This window comes from Chrysoperla carnea, chromosome 4 (assembly GCF_905475395.1).
Source record: "Chrysoperla carnea chromosome 4, inChrCarn1.1, whole genome shotgun sequence".
NCBI lineage: Eukaryota > Metazoa > Arthropoda > Insecta > Neuroptera > Chrysopidae > Chrysoperla > Chrysoperla carnea.
The window spans coordinates 61287217-61313237 of NC_058340.1; the positions used below are offsets into that span (position 1 = coordinate 61287217).

At 29.0% G+C, this 26021-nt stretch overlaps 1 protein-coding gene across 1 annotated transcript in view; it reads left to right on the forward strand.

Moving 5' to 3' along the window:
• Nucleotides 1-24923, forward strand: part of LOC123298831 (lipase 3-like) — a 32407-nt gene extending 7484 nt beyond the window's left edge. Inside the window, exons 3-9 of the mRNA XM_044880926.1 lie at nucleotides 15682-15727; nucleotides 18147-18339; nucleotides 22794-22908; nucleotides 23023-23266; nucleotides 23818-23976; nucleotides 24042-24272; nucleotides 24767-24923. Coding sequence (XP_044736861.1) covers nucleotides 15682-15727; nucleotides 18147-18339; nucleotides 22794-22908; nucleotides 23023-23266; nucleotides 23818-23976; nucleotides 24042-24272; nucleotides 24767-24916 — 1138 coding nt within the window. The 3' untranslated portion in view covers nucleotides 24917-24923. The remainder of the gene's footprint in view (nucleotides 1-15681; nucleotides 15728-18146; nucleotides 18340-22793; nucleotides 22909-23022; nucleotides 23267-23817; nucleotides 23977-24041; nucleotides 24273-24766) is intronic.
• The last annotated feature ends 1098 nt before the right edge of the window (nucleotides 24924-26021 follow it).

Sequence of the window (26021 nt, forward strand, 5' to 3'; positions counted from 1 at the left end):
TATTAAAAGTTTAAAAATATTCCTACAGTCAAGTAATTTATATTTATAAAAAAACTCGATATTGGCAATGTCCCTTCACTAAAGGTTGTATTTCTCCCTCACTAAGTACTTTTTGCATTAGATAGATTAAATTTAATTTCTGTTTTTTCATGTTTTTGAAAATATGAAATAGATATTTACATAAAAATTAAGAACGGGACTGAAGTATTAACACTACCAATTCGTTGTGTGCGTAGTAATGGTAGGGGCAATAAAATCGATGCCAGGCAGCGCTTCCAGTAAAAAATTTTGGCGATAAAGGAGACTATTATTACTAATTTACATGTTAATGTTATAGACAATGTCAAATTAAAATTATTGAAAAAAAAAAAAACTAATTAATTAAACTTGTTGCATTAAAAATTGTGAAAATAAGAAATCAAATTTCACAAATATTATTTTTCAAATGTAAATTATCATAATTATTTATTAAATTTTCAATGTAAGTCATAAATGCAATCCATACAATTATGTATGCAGCCATACAATTTTATAATTAAAAGTAGTGTATCGTTACCATGGAAACGCCTCCAATAAAACTCACGCACGGTGCGAATATAGGCACTTTCTGAACATTATACTTAATTAGAATACAAATTTTTAACAGTATTTTTAGGCCTGATCCCAGGTAGTTAGGCGGAATAGTCAGATGAGCAATGTCTATCGAATCGTGAAAAATATGTTATTTTGGTTTTTAAAATAATGAAAAGGATGCTGGGAAGTTAACAGCCCCCCAAGGGATTTACCTAAGCTTACATGCTAACTAAACTTACCTGGAAGGGCTGTACAGAGTCACAAAATCGTCAAAAAACTGCTTTGCCCCCTCTGTTTCCTTCTAAATTACTGAAATCAACTCCTGTTCATAAATCGTGTTCTAAGAGAATATGCAACAGATTTATAACAACAACTCCGGTTCCCTTCTCCCATTGATATTCGATACAGTACATAAGTCTATATTTTCGAGAAAACTATGGCTAAAAATATAATTGCAGTATAATGCTTTCGAAAAATGATTAATATTTTTATCACAAATTCAATTAATTTCTAAGTTTTGTTGACAATTCGGATTAAAAAGACTCTTAATTTGTAGGTTAAAATACTTAAGGAAAAATATTTATGCGAATCGTCATTTTTACTAAGATTAGGAATTTATTTACGAAAATAATTGATTTGATTGATTGATTTTTAACCTACGACGGAAAATAGAATAACATAATCTGTATTAAAGCTCGACTAATTTTAACAGCGACCGTAGAATCACTTATTAAATTCGTATGAATACCATATTCTTCGATATAATCTATACCCATAAATTTAACGCTAATAGCCTAGTCAACAAGTTCAAATTAGTATAATATATAGCTCGTTGGATCCGGAATGATGTCTAGAAAAATGTATTGAAAGCGTTTTTCAGCACACAAAAAATTGCAGAAATTACAGACAATTAAAGATAAAAAAAAAATATTTCGTTTTTCGCCAATATTTCATATAAATTTTCGCCAACATATTAATATTTAAGAAATTTAAATCCATTATTTATAAATTTAATTTAACGCTGAAAATAGATGTCTTTTCGCATCATTTTTAGAGTATAATAGTTTTTTTAATTGATTTTGAAATCAGCAATTTTTACAGCTTTTTTATGGTGTGCGCACTAGTAAACAAGATATATACTTTATCCATAATGTTAATAAGACAAGTGAAAACAAAGAATTGACTGAGCTAACTGTTGAAATATCCTGTTTAGAAAGTGTTAAATGCTTACATTATTTTTAATAAATTAGAAAAGTTACAAAAACCAACACTGTTATCGCGGCCTTTCAGACACCATTTGTTTTGGTTTTCGAAAAATTCGAAAATTGAAAGTATTTTCTAAAATTTTTTTTCGTTTTCAAGTATGTTTCACAAGACCACTACTTGAAGCTACGTGCAAATTTTCAACATCACATTTTTATAGTTTTTTAGAAAATTGACACCAAAGTTTCATCAAATTTGCGCCCTTACGGATAAATAGTGATCTTAACAAAAAATGTTTCAAACAGAAGTTGTTTATTGTTTTATAAGGAACATTTTTTACATTTAGACTTTCGTTCTATCTCTAACGGTTTACAAGGAAAATCAATTGAATGACCTACGTTGCTCATTTACGAATTCAAACTCATTTTTTACGTCTTGAGCACTCTAAAAATTTCAGCTTGATATCTCTTTTCGTTTTTGATTTATTGTGTTCACGGACAGACGGATGCACAACCGGAAATTGACTTATCAAGTGATCTTATGAACTCTTATACCAAAATTTTCCTCGTATCATCAATATTTCTAAGCATTAAAAAATTGGGACTAAAATTAGTATACCTTGATATATATTACATATATACAGGGTATAATGAATGATATATATCTCATATATCTAGGATATTAAAAAGTATACAAAATTCAACAGTCTTGAAATCAACTTTTTTGTGATGATTGCTACTTAACTCTTATAAACTTTTTCGCACCGTGCGTGAGTTTTTTTGGAGGTGTTTCCATGGTAAAGATACACTACTTTAATTTGAATTATATTATATTATAGAATTGTATGGATGCATATATAATTGTATGGATTGCATTTATGACTTACATTGAAAATTTAATATTATTGTCTCACAAATTTAAATAAATAATTATGATAATTTACATTTGAAAAATAATATTTGTGCAATTTGATTTCTTATTTTCACAATTTTTAATGCATTAAGTTTAATAAATTAGTGTTTTTCAATAAATTTAATTTGAGAATTACAAATTAGTCATAACAGTCTCCTTTAACGCCAAAATTTTTCGCTGGAAGCGCTGGCATCGATTTTATTGTCCCTACCATGACTACGCACACAACGATATTACATCATTTTCAATTTTCTTTTTCGCTTAAAAAAAGAAGAAAACACAACTCTTGGATTTTATCATACCAATGAAAATGTATTAAATATTTTTATTGGATATACAAAGACTTTGACGCCAAAATGTTATTGAATATACCTTTTCTATTAATTTACAATATTTACCAATATTGTAATTTTTAAAGTCTAGACATTAATATAACTTTGTAAAACTAATATTTTATATATAAATATTATTATTTTTTCATTTAAAAAAAAATTGTATTCTGGTCATACTTAATAATATGACTCCAATTCCAAGGCTTACAAAATATGTTATCACCTATTTTGTAAGCCTTCTTTTATAATGTTGACTTCAAAAAGATAACTAGCAAATGTTTGTCGAGACTCTGTTCTGATCTAAAATAAGTTAAGAGATTTGATATGAGTGGACCGACACCTTGGCGGCAATCTGATAAGATTTTTGTATGATAAAGTAGAATGTTTATCTTAATTTTGTGATTATTTATGGTCAGACAATAAAATTTGACTAAAATTTAACTTGAATTGAAGTAGGGACATGTATTTACAAAAAACACTTCTACAAAAAGTGTAAAAGTTATTTCCAATCATATTTACTGTCAATTTGAGACCATTCATGATAATCTTGTTTTATCTCTTATAAAATTCCTTTTTCCATAATTTTTGTACAGTACACATTGATATAAAGTTTGATCGAGATCTTCAAATCCAATATTATTCAAAGGTCTTCATAAAATTAGTTTTACTTCATACTCGCTTTATGTTCGTTAATGGTCGTTATGGTTATATGGTCGTTAAACTGACATGTTTAAGCCGTAGATCTAAGAAAACGGCTCATGAAATATGTAGGCCACTATGTACATTTATTTTTTAATGAACATAATAAGAGAGAATAATAGTTGCCTACAAAAGTATTGGGTCGTTTGGTGTGACCTCCACCCCCAACATGTTGGAAAAACGAGGGTATGAAAATTTATGAACAACCGGCTAATTTTTACACAATTTTTTAATAAATATAAGTAAAATTCAATTTACATACTGGCCTATATGTTTTATTATGCTAACGCTACAATTTCCAAAGTTTTCGTTAGTAAAAATGTTGTAGATTACACTGAAATGAAGCCACTCACGAAGTTTTGTGAGTGTGTTTGTCCCAAACTCATACCCCTCTGTACTGTAGACCATTTCTTTGTTTCGCAGGTTAAAAAACAGGGATAAAGCCTCCTTAGGGTAAAATAATTTTACCTACAGTCTTTCTATTTTATGTTGAGGCTTCATGAAAGCCATGCCCGGCACTAGCTTATCGTAATATTAGAAACTTATCATAGTACCGGATTATAAAGTGTTATTTTAGGAAACGCATTGATAATATAAATTTCATACTATAATATAGATTATAGAACAAGTATAAAATTTTATAAAAGTATCATCGATAAGTCTAAAACTCTAAAACAATTTCAGGTATCTACAATTAATATTCAAATTACTCTAACATATTGTCACGTGCGGGTCTTATGACCACATATCTACAATTCAACCCCTTCCATTATAAAATATGCTAATATTATGAGGGTTCGTATGTGTTATTAAGGTAGGTATATAATTGTTTACATATGTTTACAAATTAATAATTAATTTTTTGTATTGTAGTTATATTCATAAAATCATCATTTTTACATTAAAATATATTATTAAAAATGTACCCCATTTCATTCTTACATCATTTAAATTATGTAGAAAATATTAATGATATACTAGCTCGACCCGCGCGGAAGTTTCGTAGTACCTTTGGCTGGAAACAGCTAGAGAAATAACAAATAAATGATAATTTACTTTTTTTATTTATAGGCAATTTTATCACAGATATGATATACAAAATACATAAATAACTAAATTAAATCATAATATTATTTCTCTAACCAATTTTTCCTAAGCGGTAAACTTTAAGACTGTGATTTTTCGCTATTAGTCAGAACGATAAGGTTTATAATGAAAGGTAAATAGAATTTGATAAAGGAATAAGAAAGATTTCGCGTGGACTGGAAAAACCAGGCTACAGAAATAATATATAAGATAAAGACGATTTATATACATTTGTAATAACTATTTATAGGCTTGTGTGCATTATTTCCAGATACTAACAGAGGTTTCGTGAACACTGAAGTGTTTATTCGCGTTGTCCGAACGATAAATTCACCCAACTTTTTTTTGGGAGTAAGAGAATACTCTTTATTCAATCGACCCAATAATCTCTGTTTGAGATTACACTCCAAAATTAAAAAACAAACTATTTTTAAAATTTTATAATTAGATGAAACTGCCTAGGCAGTAAGCACCATCTCCCTAACAAAATCAAAAAATTCACCAAGTTACTTTTATGAGATCGCTAAAATTCTCAAATAGAAGTATCAAGTACAAATTCACGAAATAATTGGACTCGATTTCTTGTTGTTTTGAATTATTGTAGGTATAAATCGCAACTTTTTGGTACGGAGGAACATTTTTTAAGTTGTTAAATTCATAAAAAATTCATTTGACACTAAAAAATGTTAGTTCTTTTAAAAAAAAAAAATTATATCTTAATGTGCCTATGGTTTACGAGAAAATTTTACAAGAAATTAATGGGCCCTAGTTGGAAATACATTTCTCGTCGTTACTGTAAACAAACAGAAGAACAAGAGCCACATTTTCGGAAATAAGTAATTAATAATAATTTAAATCGTTTCTTGCTCATTTTTCAGACAGATTTGTACCAAAATCTATTATCAATATTTCTATCAATCAATATGTTACAAAATATATTCATGGAAAAATCAAAAGGAATAAAACTAAATACATCATTTTTTGAAAAAAAAAAAAACAATAAATCTTTACGTAAGTCCCATTATCATTAGGTAACAACTCATTAATGTGAATAATAATTTGTAAATGAGTCTAACTGAGACGTCGCAGTACCTCTATCTACAAGTTTATGTTAGATCCTACTTAGAACACTTTAATCAGTTATTCCAGTTGAATAGGAAGATATATAAATAAATACCTTTTGTCCAATTTTCTTTGGAAGATTAATAAAGTAAGCAAGCTTGTTAATAGTTAAGACAAGTGAAATTTACAAAATTTAAACAACATTCGAGAAATTTTTAGGGTACGAAACCCTAAACTCGCACTTGAAACGTCTCTAAGAACACTTTCCATTACTTTACCTTTTTTCTTAGAGCCTTCTGAAAATTGAACCGATTTTGAGGATCATCGCCTATTTTTTAGTTGTTCCAGGCACGGAACCTTAAACTCGCACTTGAAACATAACTAAGAACACTCCCCATTGAATTTCCTTTCAAACGACACATCCGTTAAGGCGATATGATGCCACAGACAGATACACAAAGCGGTCAAACTTAGAACACACCTTTTTTGGTTCGGGGGCTAAAAACCTATTACAAAAAAATCATTTGCAACGCAAATCATTAGAATTTTGTAAATTAGGTTTTTCATATGAGAGAGACTGCAAGAAAGCACCGATACTCCTCAATAAAAGTTCTTGCCAAAATATTTGAGCATCAAATTTCAAACTATAGTAATTAAAAGCACTTTTTTTATCACGTAAAACGTGTTTTTCGTTGGTAGTCTGCTAACTCATTACACATAAATTGATTGTGAGTCTAGATCAGTAAACTAAAAACGTAATCTCTGTTACACACTACGTCATGCTGATCTGAATATGGAGGTTAATTTGAATGTTAAGAAGGTCGGGTAACAAGTAAATTTGAATATAAAGAATAGCCAATCTTATCTCTTAAGCTGTCTGGCATTTAGGTATTATAATATTATGAAAAAAAAATTACATACAAATGTATGCATATTTAGTTCTTGAGTTTTAAAATCGATATATGAAAATAATTATTATTATTGAACAAATGTTATAATTATTAATTATAATAAATAATTATAACATTTGTTCAATTACAATGCGAAATTAAATTCCTATGTTAATTTATAAATTTTAGAGTAAAATAAATTTAATATTAATTTTTTAATCCATTTATTTTCAATTATGCTTAAAAAATTGAATATCGATGTTGGTAGTCTATCGAAATTTTCAACGATCCAATTATATTTTTAAAATTTGTCAACATAATTTGTACTACTGTCGAAAACGTAGCTGCTTCTTAATATTCGAAAAAAAATTTTGTAGGTAAACAAATATAATTGCGTTCAAATGTCTTTAAAACCATAAATGTAAATTGTGATCCAAGGTACGACACTATCCCCTATTTATATTTAATAAAATAAAAAAATTTATATTTATCGGAAATTTAATTAAAATATAAGTATTTACGAACGGATATGATACTTAATTAACTTATTAATGATGACAAATTCGCTAATTAAAAACCTTTGTAAATTATCCGAGTATTTATAATTAATTTATAAATATAGTATGTCTCGTTAGTTTTAAGACATCCTTTAATGTGAAATGCCATAAAGTTTACCTTGATATACAATTTATATACAGTGCTTCACAAATCTTTTTTAAGTTGTCACATGCTTGAAACACGAAGTGTTATCGGTAAAAATGCTTCAAACAAAAAATTTTGTGTGTGTAGTCGCAAATTTTACGTAAGCAGTAAAGTTAACCTAGGCTGACTTCCTTCAAATTCCAAAACCCTTCTTGATACCATCGGATTTAAATTGCGACCGCTAGAGTTTTAACGATGGTCATTTTTGGCAATTATTAGGTAGGATCGATGAACATTTGAAGAAATTTTTGCAGTCGTAAAATGCAAGAAACTGCTTGTTGCATTTTGCTAAAACCTCATGGAATATGTTTTTTAAGTGTCAAAAATCGAAATTTATTTCGAAATATCCTAGAGTTCTCATTTATTACCTTTGATAATATTTATAATAATGTTAAAGTTGACGTACAAAATTAATAAATAGCCAACTTGTTTTACGTATACGGTATACATGAATACATTGTTTTCGATTATCTGACAAACACTTAACATTTAGGTCATACAAATTGCCTATTTATTAATTTTGTAAGTCAACTTTAACATTGATCGTTTCATTGAATTAACAATTTATTGTTTATTAACAAATAGAAATATTTGCGCCACTCAATCATGTTTAACTAATGATTTTGACACCTAAGAAACGCATTCCATGAGGTTTTAGCAAAATGCGAGCGATTTTTGTAATATCTTTTACTGTACTAAAATCACATTTCAATAAAAAGAATCTAATAAATAAGAAGCATTAATGAGTGGAAAAATTTGACTTTAGTGATGGAGATATGCTGCTCATAAGCTTTTTTTTATTTAATCACACTTTCATACTTGACTACGTACTCCATGTACGTACATTCACATCACGTATGCACTTTTAATTTTTTATAAATTCTTTTCTAATAATTATTATAAATAGTTATTGATTAGTTTTAGATTAGAATTAGATGATAATAATTGTGTTTGCACAATAAGGCGTATATTAAATGCAATCGATAAACAAAACTTAACTAGATATTTTTGTCATGGATTATACCATTCGCATGTAGGAAAATACCTACCATATAGGAAAATTGATTTAGTTTATGTAACGATTATATATTTTTTTTTTTAAGCTTTTATCGAAACTGTAAGTATTTAAAGAAAAAAACTAGTGAGCAACAGAGCTTTTACTCATTTAAGGTAGTACGAGCGCCAATGCAGATGAAAAATAAGCATAAAATTTTTCGATATCTGCCTTGCTTTTCGAAATATCGAAAGCTTAATAATTAAACAAAATTTTTGAAAAATTTTAGGTATCCAAGCTTTTTGTCTTATTATCAAATTATAATAATTAATCAAACATAATTCACCATCAAAATATATTTTTGAATTTGTGTAGAATTCCTATTCCTAGAATCCTATTTTTTCTTTCAGAACAAAATTATCAATTAATTATTAATTTATGAAAGGTAACTAAGTATTAAGTTAATTATATTGTTGCAAATAAGCAGGGTGGCAAGGTGGTTATATCACTTGAAATTAAATGAATTTTTCCTGATGTTTAAATTTTCCACTCATTTTATAATTAAAATTATCTATATAACCCGCCTTCTTGCCATAAATAATGTCGAATTATACATATATCATAAATCACTATTCAGTCAGGGGGTGGGAATTTAAATAATCATAATATGTTAGTCCCACTTTTCTACTTATGTCATAAATCATTCTTCTATCAGGGGGTGGGAATTAAAATTCAAATTTTGATTTAAAAAATGGATTGAACTGGCAAGATTTAGAAGAAAAAACAGATTTTCTAGAATAATAACACAAAATATCCTTCAAATAATTTAAATTAAAAGCTACTGAGAACTACCAAATTTACCTGAATATGAAACAAGTAATTAAAAAATATGATTATTTACTAAACTATGGAGGATATATGTTGATACCTGACTCCAGAAACTTCGCGACATCTGGAGTCGGGAGAAACTTTACGAGAAACTTCTGAATAATTTGGGAGAGGTAAAAGAAGGCAACCCTAGATCAAGTAAACAAGGTAAATGTTGTTTCTTAAACCTACGCAAATGGTATAAACCCCGATGGAAAATACTTGGACAAAGATGCAAGTGCACATTATTACCATTTGGGCCCCTTTAAACGCAAGAGAGCTTCATGTAAAGATACATAAGACACCATCTAGATAAAATAATCATATTATATAAAATATTATCAAAGTTATATTGATTTTTGGTCATTTATAAAATTGTTATTAAAACTCTTTCAGCTGTTAAAAACTGTTAATAGATGGAAGCATGTACAATACTTGAAAACATTTTTATAATTTTTACAACAATATTAATGTTGCGTTGCATATTAAGGCGTTTCCAATACCAAAACGAAAGTGTTACCAAAAAGCTGAAATTTTGTGTGTCAATTAATGACTATTTAATACCCTTTCTGTATAAATTTCAAGTCCATTCTCTGTACGGTTTACGATAAATTAATTATTAACAAGTGAAAACAAACAATTGATTGAGTTAATTGTTGAAATATCATGTATAGATAGTTTTGATTACTCTGTCACATTACACATACATACATACATGTCACACATAGATACATAGCTGATGTACCCATATAATGCATACTATATGATTTGCGCATAATTTGCGCTCTCACGGGTAAACAGTGATGTTTACGAAAATATGTTCCAAACAAAAGTTGTTTATTTTTTTATAAGGAACATTTTTTACATTTAAACTTTTGTTCTATCTCTAACGGTTTACAAGATGGGTCCTACAGACCCAAGACCCAATTTACCTATGTTGCTCATTTACGAACTTGACTCCACCTTTTACGTCCTCAGCACGCAAAAAATTCAGCTTGATATCTCTTTTCGTTTTTGAGTAATCGTGATGACAGACGGGCAGACAGACAGAAAGACAGACAACTGTAAATGGACTAATTAGGCGATTTTATGAACACCTATAACAAAATTTTGTTCATAGCATCAATATTTTTAAGCGTTACAAACTTGGGACTAAACTTAGTATACCTTGGTATATTTCATATATACATGGTACAACAGCCCTTTTTACATGATGGTATATGAAGAAGTAGTAATAAATGTTGATTTTTGAGCTTTCTAATCGTACTCAAATTTTAAGCTTTAAAATCATACCAAAATTAAGAACTGTGCATAAAAATGAAAAACTTTTTTTTGTAAAAACACTAACTTTGATAGTTAATTTCTCCTAAACCGTACAGAGAATCGATATGAATTTTCCACAAAAGACGTATAAAAGAATGACTAATTGATAAATAAAATTTCAAATACGGTATCGAAATACCTTAAAACACAATAATAAGTTATATTTTCTGCCTTGATTTTGTTGTGAAAGATTTTTTATATCCGTGGACCGTGGACCATATTATTTTTTTAAGTGTTAAAATAATAATACACGCACATACAAAAATTATGAATGAATAAAATAACTCCAAGTAAATCAACATGAAGACCTTGCTTGGCTTAAAAATATTATTCATTGTCAAATTCATAACTATAATTTTTTTTTTTTTTAATTATTATTTTTTGCATTTCCATTTATTATTAAAAATTAGACAAAATACATGGTTAAAAAAATTGTTTATTTTATAATTTTCCTCCAAAACATTTATTAATAAGAATTTAGACACAAGCTTCGGCGTCTCAGCCTCTGAAAAGCTACGCAGAAGCACTTGATTACGAAGTTTCTGAGAACCTTTTAGAAAGGCAAAAAAAATTATACAGCATTTGGTTCATACAGAACATCAAATTTCTGATGGCGACGGTATTTCTGTGATAGCTTAAATTATTAAAGTTTTATATCAAGCGCAGATCCAGAAATTTTTTCGGTAAGGTCTTACTTTTTACTTTGTTTCGTTACTTTCGGGTGGTGTCTTAGAAACTAGATGAATGAATAAGATTTTTTAATTTATTAGGCCTAAATTACTTACCAATTTATCCTAGTTAAATACCAAAATCAATTCCCATTTTTTTGCAATTTTCTTTCTCGTTAAAAAAAAAAGCAAATCACGAAAAAAATTTGTTTCGGAATTTAAAACTTGGTATTTTGGGAAGTTTTGATCCAAAACACACAAAAATTGGATTTATTTAACGATTGGGAGTTTTTTTTTTATTAGTTTTTGAGATTTCGCCTTAAATCTTGTATAAAAAGCGAAGCGACTCTCGAAATTTCTCTAGAAATACATCTAATCGTCGTATAACTGGATAAATATGTTTTTAGGTCCAAATTATCCTGTATAATTTGGCCGCAAGTTGTGTTACTAGAATAGACACACTCGCATCGCTTTTTATATCTGCTCCTAAATCTCTCCGTACTTTATGAATCCCTCCGTACGTAATGCCCTTCATATTTCAGTTAACACCATCCCATTATTTGCCTTCAAAGGAATATTTAAGTGATTTTTGATTAAATAATGCAGTTTAACTTCAGAAAGAGTCTTTGATAGATAGGGGAACATGTGGTAATGGGGCGACCATAAAATGAACTTCTCGAATTCTTGTAATTGTGTAAATGACTAAATAACGTTCGAGTATCTTCGTGTATGTTTGATAAAGCTGTCCTACCGCGGACAATTCTTTAGTTGCACTAATTCAGTTATATTAGACGTTTGTGTGTTTTTTGCTCTAAACGTATAAAAAATTCAAAAGTTTCACGTCCTAGACAAGAACTAAAATACGTACATATTATATTGTATTTTAATTTATTATGTCTCTAAAATAGCTATCAAAATTTTAGAGTGGTATTTCAAGATTAAGCGATTAATGATAGTAGTATGGGTTTCATTACCCCATCCCAAAATTTTTTATTCCTCGCACCTATAACAATTTGGATTTAGTCCCATTCGAATAATAGGACATTTAGTGGCTCTCACATTGGATTCACAATAGGCTTGTTAACTAATTTTTGTTTATCACTTCAGATGAAGAATTATCGCTGCACGGGTAGAAAAGTGAGGTTTTTGAAAATCTTTAGAAGTACGCAAAATATGAACGTTTTAAATTCCTAATTAAACAAAGAGGAAGATGATATAGGTTAGTGACGTCATTGTCCGATATCACCATAGAGATACATATAAATATATATTAAACTTTGTTTTGCTAAAAAGAGATGGGCAACAATCTTTGAATGCTTACAGCTTCTTCGTTTTTTTAATCAATTTTTATTCATGGTTATCAAGTTTTACATTTTTTATGCGTAATATGGCAAATTCGACATCAGGCAACTACCGTATTAAGAATTTTTTTTTATTTGCGCCAAAAGTTACTTAGATTTAAGATTTTTTGTGATTTTCTAATAACCAGATAAGTAGAGCTTAAGTAGAAAGTTCATAATAAATAAAAATTTAAATTATAGAAATTATGAGTTTGATTAACAATATATTTTTGTAGGTGCCAATTACCTCACTCTCCCCTAATATTCAATATTTAGAATTTGCATATATTGTATTCGTCATACTCCTCAGAAGCCTCTTTTAAAAAAATGAGTAATAAGGTGGATTATTTAATTATCATATTAATAATATCTATAATAACATACCTATAATGAACTACGAACTATTATAAAAACTTGTAGTCCTTGTTCCTTCAGAAAATATAAGAATCAAAAAACAAAACTTATAAATATTAGTAACTTAAGGGTTTGTATACTTTTGGTTTGTGAAGCATAGATTACGAATTTTTTTTACCGCCAAATCGAACTTTTGGGCGTTACGTGTCAAAATGAAAGCTAAAGACGGTTCAAAAGTTCGGCTGGGAGTCTAAAAAATTCGTAAATTACTACTCCAAAAACATAAAAATAACCGATTTCCCTGGGTCAATGGGAACCCGTATGGCTTGCATACGGGTCTTATGTAAGAATGAATCAGAGATGTGTGCGATTTAGAAAACGCTAAAAAATATAATTTATAATTATCGTGAAAAAAGAATTAATGTAATTTTCTTAAATGCTTTTTATGTATTAAAGGTTTTTATTTTACAGCATTTTCAAAATTGAACACTTATCTGCCTCACCCTGCACATAATCTGGAGTAATACTACATAGTACCTACATATTCGCACCGTGCGTGAGTTTTATTAGAGGTGTTTCCATGGTAACGATACACTACTTTAATTATATAATTGTATGGATTGCATTTGTGACTTACATTGAAATTTTAATATTGTTGTCTCACAAATTTAAATAAATAATTATGATAATTTACAATTGAAAAATAATGTTTGTGCAATTTGATTTTTTATTTTCACAATTTTTAATGCATTAAGTTTAATTAATTAGTGTTTTTCAATAATTTGAATTTGACATTTTCTATAACATTAATTGCAAATTAGTCATAACAGCCTCCTTTAACGCCAAAATTTTTCACTGGAAGCCCTGGCATCGATTTTATTGTCCGTACCATGACTACGCACACAACGAATAGTAGTCACGCAAGCTTAAATCTTTCTAAAGATTAGATTGGCAACTTTAAAATGGTACAACATGCTGTTTATTAATCGTCTAACTTATACCAGATTCAATAAATCTAATGCACTAATAACACAGAAACATTGACATATTAATTTTTCATATTTTTTTAATTCCTATAATACAACATAATTTCTACTATAACCATAGCGTAGCCTGTTAAGATTCCTCCATATACAGACTATAAAAGTAGTAGACAAAATAAAGACTAAGTTTTCGGAATTCAAAATTGAAATTAAGTTTTTAACCAAATCTTTACATGATGCGAAAGGTATAGTATTTGGTGATTCACCATGAATCAATATGAATAGCTTTTTGCTTAGTATGACTTCGCAACAATGATTTAAGAAATTGCTTTCTACTTGGAAGAACGGTAAATGCTTTTAATCTTATTTTCGCAAAGTGTATTACTTTTCGTCGATTTTTCTCATGGCGCTTTTCCTACGATATACTTACTGCAAAGTAAATCGTGGTTATCTATTCTAATACAACCTTTAGTCAGAGGAGAGATCAAAAAGTAATGTCCTTGGTTGCTGACGAACGGCTATAAAATAATATGTGACCTGCTTCCTCCGATACATCGCTACAATTCTAGCAAACCGAAAATTGGAGATCGGTTATTAATGAAAGCAGTCTGCTCGATAATTAGCTCGGTTTTGGTCACTAGTACTGATCTCATACACCAATAAAAACGTTTTTGGTACTCTTGGCTGAATCAATACAACATTTTGTGTAAAGATATCTTCGCTAACGATAGCAGCATTCTTCGCGTTAAAATAGAGAAACTTGAATCCCGACATTAATTTTAAATCGCGGAAATTATATATTCACGCCTTATCTTAAACATTTTTTTATTGCCAGGCAAGTTAATAAAAAATTTTATTTTCTGATATTTTGCAGATATTTAATCATACTTCGATCTGAGGAGGTTCATTTTGGTCGCTAACCGCCTCAATTGTCAGCGGCGGCCTATCAATTTTCAAAAACAATTAGGTATAGGCCCGTTTCTATTATTAATACAAATTCGATCAAAATATCGTAAATAGTACATAAAAAGTGCTACCTTTTCATACTTTCAACCCCCGACACAAAGCGGTAAGGGTTAAAATTTTCACTTTTGTATTCGACTATTTTTTTCGGAAATAGCTATTTGAAATTTCGGAAAAATCTGAATTTTTTTTTATTGATATAATAATAAAAAATTACTTTTAATTTGTATACAGAAGTTAAAATACAGTTCACACCATAATTTTTCCTATATATAAAAACGTGCTATCAACATAATCATTATCAAACGAAGAACTGATTAGTTAACCAAATCACGAATATAGGAACCAAACACAGTTGAATACAGCAAAACACATGTACAGAATTTAATTGTTGTTGAGAAGGTTATTATTTTTATTATAGCAAGACTATATAAATAATTCACTGTGAGACCATTTAATATCGAAGTTACCACCGGGGAAGACGAAAAACAAAATCAATCGGATCTGTTTTACAGTGAAGTGTAGTGTCTACAACAAAAAAGTGTATATGTATAAGGACAATGCCTTCATTGAATCGGAAAATTGTATTATTATTATTATGTTTGTATTGTTATTCAACCATAATTCATGCACAACAATTCAATTATAAATCGGTTAATTTTCCATCGATTTTTAATTACTATCAAAATGAATTATTGATTAATGATATTAATTATAATAATCAAACTAGTTCCGATAATAAATATGATCCAATTATTCAAAAATTACCATCTGCAGTAAGTATGTGGTCTATATTTTACTATAGTCAAAACTATAAGATAAAAAAGAAAGAGAGGTGTCGTGTGAGACAACCGGTAGGAACTATATTCCTTTCGTACTTTGGTACATTATAAATGTAGCACTTAAAGAATTTTATTTTATAGCTACTTTTAATTTTTACTGTATGAATTAATTGTAGTATTAGTTTAAAAAACACATACTTCTGATATAATAGTCAACCCAATATATGCATACATTATTTTTGGTTAATCAGGATATTTATTATGACATAACAAACAAATTGCATTGTATTTTTTTAAATTAGCTCTGTTTGCTTTTTAATTCTGATAACTTTAACTCAATTTTTTTAAAAGATAAAACATAAAATCTTCTTTGATGCATTTATCTTCGTGAATATTTCTCGGATCAACTGAAATTCTCAGAGAAATTGCTTAAATATATCTACTTTCCGAAAATCTTGATAAAATATACCCAAAACAAAATATCTTCCAACTAAATGTAATGATCGTATAATAATCAATTAATCCTGTGATTGCAATCATCCTGTATTCCACGGGTTGGTCACTCCTTTATTGAGATCGTGTCTGCGCCCCTTTTGGCCCTTGTGTTCATCCTAAAAGCCCATCCTCTGATTCACGGATTGGACATGCTTAAAGTGGTGGAATTAGGCACGGGTCTGTGGCTTTTTTGACCCTTACGTTCTCCAAGTGATCCGTGGGTTAGTCATGCTTTTAATGGGTTCGTGTAAGCACGCCCAGAGAGTTTTTGGCCCTTACATTCACCCTGTGATCCATAATTTTATTTATTAATGCAAAACACTTTAGAAAATACGCTAATACATTTATATAAAATTGTTTACATAATTTTGGCCATTTTAATAATTATTAAATTAATATGAAAATTTTGAATTTTAAGAATAATTAAATTTTTTTTTTCATATGTTTTATTCCATTTTGTGTTATTTTTTTATTATTTGTTCCATTTCAGCTCTTAATTTTAAAAATTTTCTAGCTTATGCTAAAATTTGTATATATTTTGTCTAAACATATTTTTTCGTGGGAATATTTCGACAAGGAGATATTTTTGTCCGGAGAAATATTGTCGTAAAGATATTTTGACCAAGATTTTTTTCCGGGAATATTAACGCAAGCGATTTTCTTAAATTTTGAATTTAATATTACATTATTTAAAATTTTACTCATTAAATATATATTGTACAATGTCGTTAAGATAAAATGAAGTTTACATTAGAAAATATATTTATAAGCCAAAAGCTCATATACCTACAGGCTGTCTCAAATAAATATAGACAGAATAAAATCAGCAATTCTTCATCAAATTTTCACCCAAAAATTTGCATTACTTGGATCCAATCTATCATTCACTAGATATGGCTTCGTTAATTAATGTTTGTTATTTTAAAAATTTCTCGACTAAAATTAGTGAAATTGAAGTTTTTATAATAATCAAAGTTTCAGAAAGCAAAATTTACTACAATTAATTTTACAAGTTTCCTGCAACTTTGCTGATTATATCTTAACTAATATCAAAATAGTATATGTATTAAGAAGAATTGCTGGATTTTTTTTTGGTAGTTATCTGGGACACCTTGTATAATAAGCAATAAATATAAACCAATAAGCAATAAACAAAAGTAAGTTGACATCTCAATCACTTACAAATAATTCATTTTTTTATTAATAGTAACCCTGACCGTACACTCTTTGTATTCTGACCTTAAGGTCACAAATACAATTAATTTTACAAATATGTGGGCATGGTGTACAAATTAATATACAGGTGGCAAACACCAATCATTAATAATGATCATAATTAGTAATCGAAATTTAATTAATGAGACCATTGAATGGGAAAAATTAACTTAAATGACAAGCTCATAGCCGTGAAGAAAATTGAAATGTAGGTACTGTTAATTAAGATACTGGTAACATGTATAAAATCGAGAAAAATGCCTATTAGTTCATACGCGGGATAGGGGTTTTCGTTGGATGTAAAACTGGGATGAGTAGGCACAGTGTTTTCTGTGCTTTAAATCGCTGTAACTCGAAAATTATTAGCGATAAAAGTTGTAAACAAAACTTATGGATATAATTACTGTTAATTAGCGCGAGGCCATACTGAGCTTGCGAACTGCGAAGAATCGTGCTTCTAGTTGAAGTGCTGTCTGAAAATTTTTAGATCGCTGATTACGAATATGTGCTTCGAATTTACGTAACTCCCCCCTACCCTTCCCTCTTGGCAACGTACAGCCCCTTAAATGGAAATTTTTCGTCTAATTTTAACTTAAAAGCCATTCGAATGGCAAAACTGTTAATTTTCTTATTTTCTCATTCTCTAAGATTTCTTATATTTTCTTATCCGATATTTAAGTATTTATATTTACTTTTTTTTCAGATAAAATTAATACAAAGTCAAGGATTCATAGGAGAGACACATCGGGTGGTAACTGAAGATGGATATATATTATCCCTACATCGAATACCATATCAAGATAGAACGAAAAAATATAAAGGTCCTGTATTAATTCATCATGGGCTATTAGGTTCGTCAGATTTATGGCTACTTCGTTCACGAGAAGATGATTTAGGTAGGTTGGTTATTTCTTCTATTTTTTTTTTTTCAAAAACCTGTGAATCTTTAAGAAATGAGAATAAAGACGTTTAAAAATGTACAAGAATAAGAAGTTCACCAAGGAGAGAATAAATAAATCTCGACTACTCTTATCTAATCTAAAATAATCTATAATCGGTTCATTCGTTTAGGGGCTGCGATGCCACAAACAGACAGACAGACACACATAGCGGTCAAACTTATAACACGTACTTAGAATAATAGTTCACGTTAGACATAGTACTTAGAATAATTCATATTCTGTAAAATTTTGGATATCTTGTATCAAAAACAGAGTTTAGAAAAGTACACAGCCAAAATTTCAAGACAGCGTAGATAGTAGAGGATCCGTATTAAGATCGTCCTTCACCGAACTTCTTACCAGACAAAAATGATGTTTTAGAGAACAAGATAATTTTTTAAATATGTTTAAATTAGGCAACCCCTTTGGAAATTGTCATTATTATTTTTAATTAAATTTATAAAAAATTAATTTTTTTTTTAATTTCACCGGCGTGTCTACTAAATAAAATTAACTCCGATGGAAAGTATATAATGTATACAATATGCTACACCTCAGTTGCAGACCTTTTTTTTGTCCCTATTACCTGGTTGCCGTGTTTAAACAGGTAAATTGATATTAGTAATTGCGCTTTATTGTTTACCAATTGAGACCAGTCTTAAAATGTAAGCAATTTAATTAGAAATAACGTAGTATAAAGTTGCTTGAGAAAATTCAGTCGTAAATGCGGGTTGCAAGGGTTTAAAGTTAAAAAATTCGGGGCGAGCAAAATTGTTAGACAGAGAGGCATTGAGTGTATAATTCTCTGTTATAGAAAAGGATACACTACTACAGCTGCGCGCACAGGCGTCGTAAACTGTGAGAGAGTGCGCATGTTCCATACTCCATGGTAAAGACAAGAATAAATTAAAGTACTATAGTGTAGTGTTTTGAATGCGTATTTTGTTAGTAAAAACGTGTTGTGTGCTGTAAAAAAGTACAAAAATGACAAAGAAAAAGTGTTTTTTGTGCAAAAAAATTTCAGGTCCTCAACAAACTAGACTTACAGATTTTTTGAAAAGTCTGAAAAATTATCGTTTCAAAGAGGCTTTGATAGAGTTTTTGAGTAACTATTGGGAGAATGACTACTTAAAAAATTTAATTAATGACAAAAAAATATTTTTGACAGTGAAAGAACATTGCTATTCTTATAAAACTCAACAAAATCGCGTGATAAAAAATAAAGCAAAAGATTACGAATGTTTTCACGAAGAAGCGGATACAAGAATGGTTTTTCATGCTTACAAAGCAACAGCAGGATCAAGAATTTTATAGAAAAGTTATAGAAAAGGATACACTACTACAGCTGCGCGCACAGGCGTCGTAAACTGTGAGAGAGTGCGCATGTTCCATACTCCATGGTAAAGACAAGGATAAATTAAAGTACTATAGTGTAGTGTTTTGGAAGGGATAAAATGATTTTTTTATTAAATTCAATAAAATGATTTTTGAAAAGTTTGGCATATATGAAACTAGTAGAGAAGCACGTTTTTGAAACAAATCAAAGAACAATATTCTTAAAAAAAATTATTAATACATGTTTAATAGGAAAATAGGAAATTTTTTTATTGAGTATTCTCAAAACAAATCAAAAAACAATATTTAAAAAAAAAAATTATTAACACATGTTTAGTAGGAAAATTGAAAATTTTTTATTGAGTAATCACATTACAAGAAGTAATCACACAAAATATAAAATTAAATGATTATTATTCCGGATCAGAATCGCCGAAAGTTGTATCGTTTTCTAAGTCAGAGGAAACTTCTTCATTGTCTTTTTCTGTCATTTGTAAAATATCCTCTATTTTTAAAGGTGTTTGGTCTCCATCAAATCCTTTTGGTTTTAAATAACCATCAAGGTACCAACCACAATTTTCAGGGTTTAATTTTACGCAATTAGATTCAGTTGCATGTAGCCACATTGAATTTACATAAATAGTGCGTAAAATTTTTTGTTTTAGTCAAAACTTCTAACTTTTTTTAGAAAATTTTCATTATCTTCTTTCGCAGAAAAATTTTTTACGAATATTTCATATCGAGCGTCGTTTACTTTGTTACAGTTTTTAATACCATACATTGCTACGGTGAATTCTTGGACTACATTCATTTTTTCATCAATAAAAATGTCAGTATCATCAGTCAATGAAGCGAAATACTGTTGATACTTTTGGTTTTTTGAAAATAACTTGAAAGGTCTTATCTTTCCTTTATTATAGAAAGCAGCGGTGTAATCAGAACCAGTGTATGCATGGAAAGCAGGTAAACCTAGACACAGATCAGATCCCAATTTTGATGCCAATTCTGTGCAATTTATGCAATTAAGATCATTGCCACTTTTTTTTTCATCAATGAACTTGCAAGCCAAATTTGAGAATCTTTAATTTTATGCATGTTACCGAGTAAAATTATCAAAACATCTGTGTCTGCCGATTTAATTAAAATTCTTGATCCTGCTGTTGCTTTGTAAGCATGAAAAACCATTCTTGTATCCGCTTCTTCGTGAAAACATTCGTAATCTTTTGCTTTATTTTTTATCACGCGATTTTGTTGAGTTTTATAAGAATAGCAATGTTCTTTCACTGTCAAAAATATTTTTTTGTCATTAATTAAATTTTTTAAGTAGTCATTCTCCCAATAGTTACTCAAAAACTCTATCAAAGCCTCTTTGAAACGATAATTTTTCAGACTTTTCAAAAAATCTGTAAGTCTAGTTTGTTGAGGACCTGAAATTTTTTTGCACAAAAAACACTTTTTCTTTGTCATTTTTGTACTTTTTTACAGCACACAACACGTTTTTACTAACAAAATACGCATTCAAAACACTACACTATAGTACTTTAATTTATTCTTGTCTTTACCATGGAGTATGGAACATGCGCACTCTCTCACAGTTTACGACGCCTGTGCGCGCAGCTGTAGTAGTGTATCCTTTTCTATAACAGAGAATTATACACTCAATGCCTCTCTGTCTAACAATTTTGCTCGCCCCGAATTTTTTAACTTTAAACCCTTGCAACCCGCATTTACGACTGAATTTTCTCAAGCAACTTTATACTACGTTATTTCTAATTAAATTGCTTACATTTTAAGACTGGTCTCAATTGGTAAACAATAAAGCGCAATTACTAATATCAATTTACCTGTTTAAACACGGCAACCAGGTAATAGGGACAAAAAAAAGGTCTGCAACTGAGGTGTAGCATATTGTATACATTATATACTTTCCATCGGAGTTAATTTTATTTAGTAGACACGCCGGTGAAATTAAAAAAAAAATTAATTTTTTATAAATTTAATTAAAAATAATAATGACAATTTCCAAAGGGGTTGCCTAATTTAAACATATTTAAAAAATTATCTTGTTCTCTAAAACATCATTTTTGTCTGGTAAGGAGTTCGGTGAAGGACGATCTTAATACGGATCTTAGACTAAGAGTTTTCAAATGAATTAAAATTGGAAAAGGTTTTTAAACAAATTTTTAAATTACAATTGGTTGCATCTAGTGGAACTGGGCACTGACTTTTCACCAGCACACCACTCTACTTTTTCTTTAAGATAGATGGATGGTTTCAGTATTAACCATAGAGATAATACCATAGAGCTGTAGAGACATAGAAAACGCAATAAGTTAATTCTTGATCAGGCAGAAAGAGACAGAAATTTTAAACGTCCTTCCTTCCGTATATCGCAGCCAATAATAATTGCAACTAGAATCAAGCGCGCAGACGATAACGCATTTACTATTAAGGGTTGTAGTTGGGCTATAGTTTTGTATATACTATTAAGGGTTATAGCTGAGACGGGGCGACAACACTGCGATCAAATCGTTTATCGGCGACTTTGTAGCTCTATGATATTAACCGAAACATACTAACGATTAGCTCCGCTAAACGTAGACATTGTGATAAGTACCTAAACATAGTTTTCGAAGAAATTGGTTTACCAGCAACATAACATGGCAGAGGGAAAAAATCACTTTGTGGCAATGATTTTTTGAATTTCCATAATTTGGAAAACAACAAATATTATTTATTTTATATACGTATATTTACAAATACAATTTTTTGCATTTTTTAAATTTTGAAGACCGGATTTGTTTTCTGTGTCTGCTTTCAATAAAATAACATTGATTCTTGACCAAATTTTTGTAAGATCAAGTTTTTATTACGAAATTGCAAGTGACTTTCACCCAATTTACTGATTATCAAGGTAACCAATGTCAATGGAAATTTAAATAAAATCAAATTAAAAACCTTGATAAAGGTAAAATTAAAAAAAATATTTAAAAAAAAAAATATACCTAATTTTTTCATCTTTTAGAAACCTTGTTTTAATGTCTTTATTTTTAATTAAATCTTATTTTGTATAGCATATCTATTAGCTGATCAAGGATACGATGTATGGCTAGGAAATGCTCGAGGGAATACACATTCAAGAAAGCATATTTCATTGAAAACTAAGGATCCGAAATTCTGGAAGTTCGGGTAATGTTTACTAAAGCCTTTTATAATAGAGTCAAAAAAATTTTAGACTCATATCGTAAGAAATATCTTAATTTGTATTTAAAAAAAATTAATTACATTTCCTAAATTTAACAGGTTTCATGAATTTGGATATTACGATTTACCAGCATCCATTGATTATATTTTGAATAAAACAAATGAAAAACAATTATTTTACATCGGTCATTCTATGGGTACCTTAATGACGTATATTTTGGGATCAACAAGACCTGAATATAACGATAAATTTCGTATTAGTATAAATTTATCGCCAGTATACTTTTTGAAAGTTCGAAATCAAATGCAAGCAACAATGGTAGAAGGTATGAATTCCTTTCAGGTGAGTACTTTGTTGAGTTTGTTTTGTCGGTAAAAATTGCGTAAAAGAAAAAGTATCGAAGGCTATCGTTGCTCATTCCTGTACAGTTGTACCATATATTATAAGATGTACATATTTTGCTGAAATTATGATATTTGATGCCCCTTAGTTTTTTTGGGCTATACCAGTTTATAACGCCGCACAAGTTAAAAAAATTTCGATCGAAATTTTTTCGTTCGGATATCATATAGGTATCAATAAAGTTTCCGAAAATCAATGTTCCCAAGTAGTCAGGTTACTCTCTCACCATTTTTTAAGAACGGAGAGAATACACTATTATCTTCGCATTCCAAAGTTTGTACCGTTTTAGAAAAAACAGGTCAAAATTCGACTTTATAAACTTGAGGGCGCAATATCTTGGCCATATACATGGAAAAATCATGTTTTTTATCGTTCGGGCACAAAGTGTATTTGCACCCACTCCAATGGTTGTAGCCTGACAATTATACCTTGGCAACTTGGCAACGTTATAATATAATCGTTATTAAATTTGAAAAAATTATACTTTTTAGCAAACTTTAGAGCGACGTGGAATATTCGAAGCGTTCCCATCATCTGAAGTTAATCTTAAAATAATAAGAATGATCTGTGAGGCGGGATTTTCTATTGAAGAAATATGTTTAGAAACGACGGCTCGATTTCTAGGATGGGATCCAAAACAAACCCCATTGGTAATAAATACTAATAATTTGAAAATTAAAAACTCCGAAATTATATATTTTGTTGGTTTTTTTAGCATTTCATTCCACATTTATTGAAACATTTTCCGATGGGCACTTCAACACAAACTTTAGCACATTTTGGACAAATTATTAGAGATGCACGCGGTCTAAAACCATTTGATTATGGAACAGAAAAAAATTTAAAATTGTATGGTGATGTAAAGCCTCCTTTATATGACTTATCGAAAGTTACTTTACCAACTGCTATGTATTATTCACGTGGAGATTTTATTGTTAATACTAAGGTTTGTATTTCATAAAACTGAATTCATAGCTAGGTATCGTAAACAGGCTTGAATTTACATACTGGACCACATGTCCCTATTGATCGAAAATTCAAAATATTTTTGAAGTGAAAACTTCTTTCGGCGCGTTGAGCACTTTTTTGGGTGAACTAAAGTCATTGCTCCATGGTTCGCGTCCGATCACAGAAGTTAAGCAATATTGAGTACACTTAGTTCTAGGATGGGTGACCGCTTGATCACTATGTATTACTGCTTTTTTATTATTCATAATAGTTTTTTATACTCACATTAATAGTTTCAATTTCAAATAATTAAATTTTATTTATTAATACTATAATTCATTAAAAAATTAAAAGAAAAACACAGTTATTCCACATTTTTTAATTTTTCAATTCCGTGGACAGTCCCCATGACTGTATATCTTTTTTTTTAACAAAACGATTGTCATAAATTCTTACATACTATAACTGAAATATAATTTAATAATTTTTTAGGATGTGAGACAAATTGCTAAATTATTACCAAACTTAGTTGGAGTATATGAAGTACCAAAGAAAAGTTTTAACCATAATGACTTTTTATGGGCGAAAGATGCAAAAGAATTAGTTTACAACGACTTAATAAAATTAATAAATAATTTTTGAAAGTTAATTTTGTCAAATTTGTTTTATTTTCCCAAACAAGATCCCAGAGTGATTCCAAAATATTTTCTGTGAACCTCATACATAAGGTCTATTGAAAATACTTTCTATACTTAAACCTGTTATGATTTTTATTAAGATTATGGCTACAAGGAACGATTCAAGTATTAAAGTCTTAGTTCCACCGTTTCATAGTTGCAGCGGTGAAAACATAAATGTCATCATTTTTAACTAAAACGGTGCTTTGTGCCAATTCAAATACAGTCAAATATCTTTTTAAGATGTATTGCAAACTACAGTCTTGCCATCTGTGAGTGAATTAAACAAGTTATCAGAAATCTTAGTCGGTAATAAAGGTAAAAAGATGTTTATGTATGGATAGAAACATTTATATGAATGTGTGGGTAAAAATAAATATGTATATGGGTAAATGCTTTTTTGAAAGATTTTTTTAATATTTTTTAACTAGTTTGATTTAAATCTTCGACCTGTAATATACTTATTCGGTGTACTTTTTTAAATAATATACATATTTTTAATTAGTTATATAATTTGTAACTAAAAATTGCTGACAAAAGCCATAATCAAAACACATAAACAAGTATCTTTCCACGATTTACGATTTCTTGTTGGCAGGGAGCATAGTAAGTGGATGGGACAGCTAAATTGATCGCAGGGCTGTTGTCTTATATTTGCATTAAATTATGCGTTGCGTTTTATACAATTTTCAATTGTTTACAAGTAAATGGTATAGTCAAATTGAAATTATTGAAAAATAACAAATTGAAAATCGTATTAATCTATACAATATTATATTAATAAAGTAGTGTATTGTTACTATGGTAACTGTCTGAAATAAAACTCATGCACGGAGTGTATAGTACGCATTCAAAAGCTACAAATGTCGACATCTATTATCCTCTTACCGAAATTCTCAGAATTATACTCCAGTGCCATCTTTACATTTTATTATAAAGCTAGTGTTTACAGCATTCTAAAATACCGACCGCTTCATTGACTTAAATTCAAAATTATAAAAAAATATTATTTTTGTATTTTTTGTTAAAATTTTTATTAACCGATTTATAAAAATAAAGAAAGATTTTTA